General features: G+C 26.7%; 1 protein-coding gene across 1 annotated transcript in view; it reads left to right on the top strand.

The window, feature by feature from the left end:
* Positions 1–541: 541 nt before the first annotated feature.
* LOC107443945 (peptidyl-prolyl cis-trans isomerase FKBP4) overlaps positions 542–10,237 on the top strand; it is a 32,234-nt gene continuing 22,538 nt past the window's right edge. The window contains exons 1-3 of the mRNA XM_071182357.2: positions 542–821; positions 3,498–3,893; positions 6,594–6,857. Coding sequence (XP_071038458.2) covers positions 791–821; positions 3,498–3,893; positions 6,594–6,857 — 691 coding nt within the window. The 5' untranslated portion in view covers positions 542–790. The remainder of the gene's footprint in view (positions 822–3,497; positions 3,894–6,593; positions 6,858–10,237) is intronic.

The raw sequence follows: 10,237 nt of genomic DNA, 5'->3' as shown, positions 1-10,237 counted from the left end.
ACATAGTATCACTGTTGCAATTCTGTCTACTTTCGTTCATTTTCGCTCTATAATTCAAAATTGTCAATGAATTAAAATTTGTAACATATTACGGTGTTTCACTAAGTTTATAAATAGTGTTATTTGTACAATTAAAGAAATTAAAAATAGAGAGAACAGAAGATTATGATTATCACACTGTAGAAACACGTGTTGGTGTTGGAATGTTTATTCCTACACCCCGGGAGTGTGACGTCACATGGGAAGAGCCCTATGGGCTCTTCCCATGTGAAAAAGCCGCAGATGCGAGATCTAAACTAACCAATCAAGTGCTCGTTTTCATTTTCGACTTCTCATTACTGCCGTTTTTACATGCAGTTAAAATGACCCTTTAAATTATTATTCTAGCCACTAAAGCTCTACTGTCATAAAAAAACAGTTTAAGCAATTTTTTTCAAAGCACAATACTTTGAAATAATTTAATAAACTGTGCCATATATTTAAAATGACATAAGTACCAACTGAGCAAACGCTAGCGTTTATAAAATTGGTTTTGGAAGCAGTATGCAATTCTATTGGCTATCTGGTTACTACAGCAACAAGAATTAAACGATCCACTGATGATGTTTTCGGATCGGATGTGATGGTGTTTACTTCTAAAGATTCTTAGAAGATGTTTATTTTTATACCGATTCCAGAACGAATTTTCGAATCAGTATTATTCCTCCTTTTTGTTCCGAAACGTTTTTCTTTCAGTTGAACAATTTTACCTTTAGCAAATTGTTTTATATCATAGTGAACTTTTTGTAAAATGGATCCATCAAATACTGATACCCCATCTGGTATATTTAATTACTTTTTAAAAGCGAAAAAATAATGACTATAATTAAATTTTTAATTTTTTTAAGGCTGTATTATACTATACTAATTTTTTCAATGCTTAATTAGCTACATCATTAGCTAATAACTTGTTTAAATGTTTTAATATAATTTTTTTTACGTTGAAAGTTTTTATTATCTAGCTTTTTATTTTTCTTTATCTTTTGATTTTTTTACATTTTAATTAGTTTTTAACTTTTTTTCTGAAATATTCTCCTTAGGGAGTTAAAATTTCAGTTCTATTCTGTTTCAAATTATGTAATTACAGTAAAACCTATTATGGTGACCAGTTTGTGAGGGAAAAATTTTAATGAGTGATTGATTTAGACAACTAATAATCTTATATTGAAAGAATTTAATTGTTTTTAATAGTTTCGAATTTGTTTATTATGATTAACTTAAATAGGTGATCAATTAATTCACAGAGGTGGTCAACTTAACTGGTTTCACTGCATACATTAAGTGTTAGTTATTATTCTGTTTCAAATTTTGTTATAAAAGTGAAACCTATGTATAGAAATTAAATAGTGAAGGAGAAAAAATTTGGAGACCTACTTAGACAAGTAATAAACTTTATGTAGAAAGAATTTAATTGTTTGCATTAGTTTAGAATTTGTTTTTTAAGATCAACTTAGACAGGTGATCAACATACAGAAATTTAATTGTTTGCACTAGTTTACAATTCATTCATTACGATTAACATAGACTAGTGATCAATTTGCAGAGATGGTCAACTGAACTGGTTTCACTACAGGGATGAGATTCTTCCGCGGATTCGCGGAATTCCGCTTTTTTTTCAGATTTTTCCATTTTTCCCGCTAATTTCCGCTGAAATTGTTTTTTGCACAAGTTAAAATATTTTATGAGGAATTTAATTTTCCGCGGAGCGAAATTATTGAAGTCCTTATTCCTCCCTCTGAAGTTTTTCTAAAAATCATTTCCTTGGGATAAAACTGGTTGACCTTTATACAGGGATGAGATTTTTTTTGTCTCTCGAATTTCAGCCTTTTTATCAAAAACTCCAATTCTCTTAAAAGTTTAGTTTTTTTTAATAAATATCCCGGTTTTTTTTTTTTTAAAATTCAGTCGTTGAAGTAAAATAATTATACTTATTTACGATTTTCAAAGATAAACAGAAAATTCAATCTATGCCCTAGCTGCTAACCCTTTCGCATTTTTACTTATATTAGCTATTTTCTCCGATTTCACGCACAGAAAATAAGATTTTCCGTATTTTTTATCTGTCGGCTGGATAGCTCGTATTTTCGTAATTCAGACGTCGCTGTTTCTTGTATTCTGGCGTGAAAAAAAAATGGAAAAAAAATAGAGGTGGATTTGCGGTGAAAATATTTATTTGTTCATTCAATTAATCTTGTAAATTTTTATTTATTATGTCTAAACAAAAACAAAACAAACAAGCCCAAGAAAGCCAATCCCTTTTAGACTCTGCAAATATCTCGATTTTTATTCACGCGATTTTAATATCAATCATCGATTTTCGTATTTACCCAATTTAAAAGTTGCGCATTGCGATTCTTATTTACGAGATTTAAAAATCCAATATCGTGTTTTGTATTTATGCATTTTTAAAATTGCGATTTCATTATCAAACCTCGATTTTCGTATTTACCTGATTTAAAAGTTGAACGTTGCGATTCTTATTCAGGCGATTTAAATATTGTACATTGCGATTCTTACTTACGAGATTTAAAAAATCAATATCGCGATTTGTATTTACGAGCTTTTAAAACCCTATGTAGCAATTCGTATTCACGCGAGCTTAAAATCCAATGTCGTGATTCGTTTTTGCGGTTGTAATATCGCACGATTTAAAAATTACGCATCGTGATCTAAAAATTAAAAAATCATGATTTTTATTTTCAAATTTTTTAAATTCGATGTAGAGTTCATATTTACGTGATTTAAAAGCCTCATATCGGGATTTATAATCACATGGCTTACAAGTTTAAAAATCGCACTTTTTTTGACAAATTATATATATATATATATATTTTTCTTTCTTGGATTTCCTCTATTTTACTTTCTGACTACTCTCATCCCTGATACATTAACAGGGGCTCTGTCTAGGCCAAATTTATTACCGTTTATTGGTGCCTTTAGAAATTCAACTTTATGAAAAATGTTAGTTTCACAAAGTAATATTATAATAATATCTTAATATTTTATTTTTGTTTGCTGTAAAAAACAGCATAAAAAATTTCTTAATATTTTATTTTTGTATGCTGTAAAAAACGATAAATTCATATTTTTACTTTATTTTTGTGTTGATTTTTTAATATAATTTTTAATTTTCAGAAATTTTGTCTAAATTTTCATAAAATAGGTACCTTTCAGAAAAACCCAGACAGACTCCTGATTAAGTGTTAGTTATTATTCTGTTTCAAATTTTGTTATAATAGTGAAACCTATGTATGAAAATTACTTAGTGAAAGAGAAAAAAAATTGATGACCTACTTAGATGACTAATAAACTTAATGTAGAAAGAATTTAAAAATTTGTTTTTTAAGATCAACTTAAGCAGGTGATCAATATACAGAGGCAGTCAACAGGTTTCACTGTATACATTAGTTAGTTAGCGATATTTTACTAATTTTTTTTTACATTTTTTTAATATTTAGATTCTAAATCAGACACCAATGCTGAATCTTCCTTCTCTGGAGAACATCTAAATTTAGGTGATGTTTCAAATCATTCTAATAATACAGAACAAAATGATGGGAAAGAAGGGGAAAACTCAGAGATTACCGTTGCCGAATTAGAAAATTCAGAGAGTGATGTTACTGGAACCGAAAATTCTAAAGTAAACGAAGATGAAACTGTGCTTGAGATGTTTGATATTTCTCCTGATTTATCCAATGGTGTAAGAAAGCAAATTCTGAAAGAAGGTGAGGGTGATGAATATCCAGGATATGGTGATAAAGTGAGTGTTCATTACACTGGCTGGTTAATGAGCAATCGAGAAGTTTTTGACAGTACGCGCAAGGGAGAAAGCGTCGAATTTAGTTTAGGAAGAGGTATTTTTCATTCATTAATTTCTCATGTTATATATATGCAATATAAACATATATGTTATTATTTTATTTTATTTAAGTAGTTTGTGCTATTTTTATTACTTATGTTATGATTGATGTCCTAAAAAAAATGAAAGTTTTTGGGAAAGTTAAAATAAACTCAGTTTTAGATAGTTAATACACCTTAGTTTTCTCAGTATGATGTAAAAAATGTGAGAAACCAATGTACGTAATGGAATCACTTTATATAAAAATTGGGAGTCGCCGGATATTTTTTTTAGGAATAATAATTATGTTCTTAAGTTATCCACCTGTATTATTTTGTGAGAGTATTTCAAATGGTAGTTCACTCTCATAATCAAAACAATTCGTAGTTTATAAAAATAATTAGGCATGCTAAAAGGAAATCTCTGTGATTGCTTCTTTTCTTCAAGAAAATTAAACTAGCAAGTAGCAAGAAATGATTAATTTATAAACAGCTTTAAAAAGCTTTTTTTCTATGAGAAAATAAACATTTAAAGATGCATTTTTTTTAAAAAAAGGTATTTATTTAAAAAACTATTTTTAAAATTTAAAATAACTTAAAAAGTTTATTGATATTTCTCCCCCTCGAAAAACAATACCTGTAAAAATTTAACCAATTGAGAATAATCCTAACAAAGTAAATACTTATAATAGTAATCAGAATTATACCTGTAAACACAGATAATTTTACCAGTGTGTGATTATTATTTAAAAACAATGAAGAATTTTTTTTTAAAAATGAAATCTGAATAGAAAGGCAGTGTTTTTAAGGGATGGCTGCTTTCTTTTACAAAACAGGCAAAGAGGAGGCATTGATTGGGATCAAAGGACAAGCAGGGCGGGTCGCCCTTCAAAAAATGCTTAGGGAGAACACTGCTCTCAATGAATAAAAAATGGTCTAAATTTTTTTATTTTACCCCCTTAGAATTTTTTTTCAAAATCATGGAAAAATAATATTACTTTTTTAATATTACTTATAAAAAAAAAAACAAAATATTTAAGTTCACTTACCCTAAACTGCTGGCCAATCTAGCGAAGATTGATATGAAAATTTCTCTTCTTTGTGCAGCAACATTTTTCCTACAGTTACATCATTGGATTTAACTTACAGGGATGCTGCATGACAATTAATATAGAGTTTTCTAAAAATTAAAACATTTTTGAAAAAATCTGTGATTTTCAAACAAATTTTGTCGAAATGAAAGGGTTGTTATCAAGTGTACTATATGAATTGCTTGCAGAAAGTTATTTAATTGAGAATTTGTGTTTCCCTAAAGTGTTTCATTTTATTTCATTATCACATTAAATCTGAAATATTTACTCTGCAATGTAAGGAAATATTTTGTAAAGTAAACAGAAAAATAAATGATAAAAGTAAAATAAATTGCAATGCAAAGAAGTAGTATAAACTGTGTGTTGGTGAAAATTAGTGTTATATTATAGCATTAACTCTGTAAATATTTACTATGCATTGTAAGAAAATATTTTGTAAAGTAAATAAAAAATAAATATTCATATAGTTAAATACATATAAAGGAATAATAAGTACTCAGGACTTCTGAGTTGTCTCTAATTAGTTATTATTCTTTGATTTTTTTACTTCTTGAAATAAGTCTAATAAGCAAGTTATATTCTATTGATTAGGAACTAAGGATGTTGAATTGAAAAGTATATTCGTGACTTGGTAATATAGTTAGCATCTATAGTATGTATCATAATATTCCCTTATCAGGTCTTTCATCATATTTTATAATTTAAAATTATATTTTAACCTACAAGGGTTCTGAATTAGTTATTTTGGTTTTTGATATTTTGATTGCCATTTTGCATTGCTATTCAAAATATTTAACCATTTTGTTGTAATAAACATTCTTTAAATTTGAATCATATTTTTGATAAATATTACACAATGAATTATAAATTAAGACATACAAAAGTATTGAATTGCATTTTCGCAAGCTTTATTGAAAATGTATTCAAAATATGTTTTATAAATTGTTTTTAAGTCTCTTAACACTGTATTAACTTTATTGAAAGATATTTCTCTAATAAAATTTCTTTAAGAATTGAAGGGTGATAAATATAAGTTTTAGTTTAATCTGACAAGCACATACAATCCAATTTTCTATCCAGATGATATAGATATTTTTTAAAGGGTTTGAGAATGATGTTAATCTCATAACATTTCTTGAGATTTTTTTTTTTTATGTGCAATGCCATTCTGAATATATTTATTACTTATTGCTAACACTGAAAACTCTGAAATATGGTAGAGAAAAAGCATCTCAGAGGCAATGTTGCATTTATGTCTATTTTCCTAAATTTCAAAACTATTAAAAAAAAAATTAAAATATGTTATTTTATATCATAATTGTATGGATTATGGTGTTTAAACTATCATTATGGTGTTTGAAATATTTATTTAAGTGCCATAATTTCACTGCGCTAATAAAAAATTTTTTTACCTGTAAATATTTTTGTATGAAAGTTACATTTATGATTTCAAAATTTTATATTCTTTTATTATATTAATATACATACAGACATGTTTAGGTTTTTCTTTTTTTTTTAAAAATAAACTTTTAAAAAAATTTTTTTACATAAATATTCTCATTATTTTTTAAATATTTTTTTACCTGAATTTTTCCTTCTGATGTTTCAATTTGAAATATGTTTTAGGACAAGTTATTAAAGGTTGGGACGTAGGATTAGCCACAATGAAGAAGGGAGAGGTAGCTTTATTCATTGTAGAACCTCAATATGCTTATGGTGAAGCTGGATATCCTCCTGTTATACCACCCTATTCTCCTTTATTATTTGAAGTAGAATTATGTGACTGGAGGATGGAAGATTTGAGTTTCAAGAAGGATAACGGTATTTTAAGAAAAATTTTAGCTAAGGGAGAAGGTACCACTTGTCCTAATGATGGATCATCAGTTAAAGGTATATATAGAAATGAAATTTTTTCTTGTTGTTTTATTTAACAAATACCCTGTTTTATATAAAGCTGCAAATATTTTTTCAAGCAAAATTAATATTATAAAAATTATTCTAATTCATATTTTAGGCATATTTCTGATTATTACTGGCTTTAGGCTTTTACCTAAAACTTCATTCACTTCAGAAATAAAATAAGAAATAACAATTGACATCTTTCATGCACATCAAAAATAGGCAATCATTTTCAAGACTTGCCAGATATAAATATCAATGTAAAGAAACAGAAATGATTTGAAATAAAAAATGCAAAGCTGCCAACAAAAAATGAGAAATGAAGTTGAGAAACAAAACATAAAAAATCACAGAAGCCAAGAGAAAAATAAATGAAAAACAGAACAAGAAGAACTGGCTGAGAGGCAAATCTGGGTAAAATGCATTTCCTTGCTTTTTGGAGAGGTGTGGAATCAGCATATAAATGAATAAAAGTAGTTCCACCCCACCTCTCTATAATGCATGGAAATTCATTTTACTCTGATTTGACTCCCAGCCTCTATTATTTTTCGTGTTCCGTTTTTCATTTTTTTTCTTGGTTTGTTTTTTCCTTTTATTTCTCATTTTTTGTTGGCTACTTTATGTTTTTTATTTTGAATACTTTTTGTCTTGAAAATGGGTAGCTATTTTTGATGCACTTAAAAGATGTCAACTGTTATTTCTTATTTGTTTCTTTCTGAATGAATAAATTTTTCAATTTGGTGATATCTTACTACTTCAGTTTCTTGGGATTATTTTTTCAAGGTGTTAGGTATGTTTGTGTTGATGTGGAAAAATAATTGCAATGCCAAAAATTTTCTATCACACACTTTTAAAATCTATAAAAATCAATAAAATTAAATTTTGAACTATAGATTAACATGGATTAATCTCATACGGAGGCAAATCAAATTGGGTTATTAAGGGTCATTCACTGATAAAATTTTGTAAGGGTATGTCAATGCTAATTTAACGGAGGCTTCTATGGCCATTTTTATATGTCTTTCAAAATGATATTGCTAATCTTTATACAGTAATTTGTTTCTATTAATCAAAACTTCATGTTGCTAACATTCTATTTTTCTGAAATAATTTGGTCATTTTTAAACATTTACATATCTATTAATTTATTAGTAATTAGATCTTCCTATTCTTTTAAAAACCTTGTAAGTTTCTACTAGCATTCCTCACTCATAGTTTTCTTTATTCTTATTTCATGTCTTTATTTATTTATTATTAATATTTTATTTTGCATGAATGTAATGCTATAATTTTTTCAAATGAAATAATGGAAATTTTAAAAAATCTTCTATAATGGTCATAAAGATAAATTTTATGTTCTTATATGTATAAAAAATAAGAAAAAAAAGCCAATTAAGTAAGCCCACCATTAATGATAGCAATTTTTGCTTATAATTTTTTAAAGTGCTGTGTGCACTTGTTTAGATATCAGAAAAGTCAAATTTCAATATTTAAAAAAAGTTTAAAAATATGTACTACCATGGTTTATTGTAAACTCTAAACTTTAGTATATGAACACAACACTTATTTCGAAGAATTTAAAGAACTGGAAAGAAAGGCAACAACTATATTAATACAGGTATAAAGTTTCCAAAGTATCACAATATGTAAATATCACCAAATAATAATTGCATTTATGTGAGCAATAAAGAATAAAATGACTTGAAACCAGAATTCTGTCTAATGATTTGTTTGCTTTTATTATGTCTTTTCCTAATAGTAGACATGGATATTTGCATTAATATAACAATTAATCAGTAATCATTAATTTTTAAATACGAAAATTATAAAGTAACAAATGGGAAGAAAAATAAAGTGAATAAATTTCCTAAGAAATAAAAAAAATTGTTTTTTCCTTTCAATGTTTTATGTGAAGAAATATAGTAAAACTTAATTTTGTTTCACTTTGCCATATATATATATATATATATATATATATATATATATATATATATATATATATATATATATATATATATATATATATATATATATATATATATATATATATATATATATATATATATACAGAAAGAGAAAATCTGTAATAAAAATTAAACCAGTTTGTCTTAAAGTTCAAAAGTTGATGATCTTAAAGTTTTTTTTATGTATTTAATCTTATAGTCAGGACATTTAGAAAACTAATAATAATGTAGATACATATATAATTTAGATCTAAATGAACCCCTTTATTCAAGAAAATAAAAATGACTTAAATCCAAATTAAAGGAAAATTAATTTTAATTTAGCGTACATTTTAAAAACCTTATGAAACTATAATGAATAATATAAAACTAATTTTAAAAAAAAATGTTTTAAAAACTTTAAGCTTTCTTATTGAACATTAAATTTTATTTGTTTTAATTTAAACTATTTTTATAATATTTATCACTAAACAAATGTGTTAGTCATTTTTAGCTTCTTCTATTTTGTCTATTTTATTCCATTTCTTTAGGTTTTGTCTATTTCAGTGTCATAGGCTAAATAGGTTTTTTTCCAAACAAAATGCTAACAATAAAACTAATTTTGATCGACCAAACAACTTTCTACTTTTAGGGAGGAGGAGATATCACATTGGCCTGATTCACCTACTAATTGTGGGTGGTAAAAAGTAGGATGCCAAGTTAAAGCGCTCTTACATCAATTTTGTAAAATAGGCAGAAAGAACTATAGTCCATTCCACCTTAAGTTGGCACTGGAGAGAAAGGTAGGAAATGTAATACTCCGCCCTTGAAAAGTAGTTCTTCGCTATTTTGGAATTAATTGCAGTTTAAATGCGCGTACAAATATAAATAAATGTTGCATAGTAAGAAAAGTATGTCTTGAAACATTCATTAGAAGTTTTTCATGTTTAAATGTATTTAACTTATAAATACCTTCTCAGTAAAGCGAATGTACAAAGAAGAAGGAGGTGTTTTAGTTTGGCGTTGAATTAGTTTTCAAGGACAAGGAATTGGCTATGTTTCTACACTGGTCAGTCAGCTTTTCCATTCGCCTTGGCTTTGCTTAAGTGTCCTATCACTTGTGCAGTTCTTATTTCGTTTTTTTTTCTTTGTATTTGATTATTTAATTTTCTAAATATTAACCTCATCTGTACAATATTTAATGAAAATTTTTTCCCCTCAGAATAAATGGAAAAAAAAAAAAAAAACACCCCAATAGACAGGTGAATATTATTAAACTGATGACAGTTGAGCATATTTGCTGTGTAGCTAATTCAACTTGTGATTTTATTATTATTTTTTTACGACAAAAGAAATTTTTTTTTCGCTTTATTCGATCTCTGTAAAGTTTCAAATTTTGCGTCTTTTGCGCCATGTTTAGTTCTGAAG

Source organism: Parasteatoda tepidariorum, chromosome 4 (assembly GCF_982258835.1).
Source record: "Parasteatoda tepidariorum strain Cologne lab strain chromosome 4, Ptep-v5.0, whole genome shotgun sequence".
NCBI lineage: Eukaryota > Metazoa > Arthropoda > Arachnida > Araneae > Theridiidae > Parasteatoda > Parasteatoda tepidariorum.
Note: the sequence above shows the minus strand (reverse complement) of the source record. Positions and strands in the feature narration are given on the sequence as shown.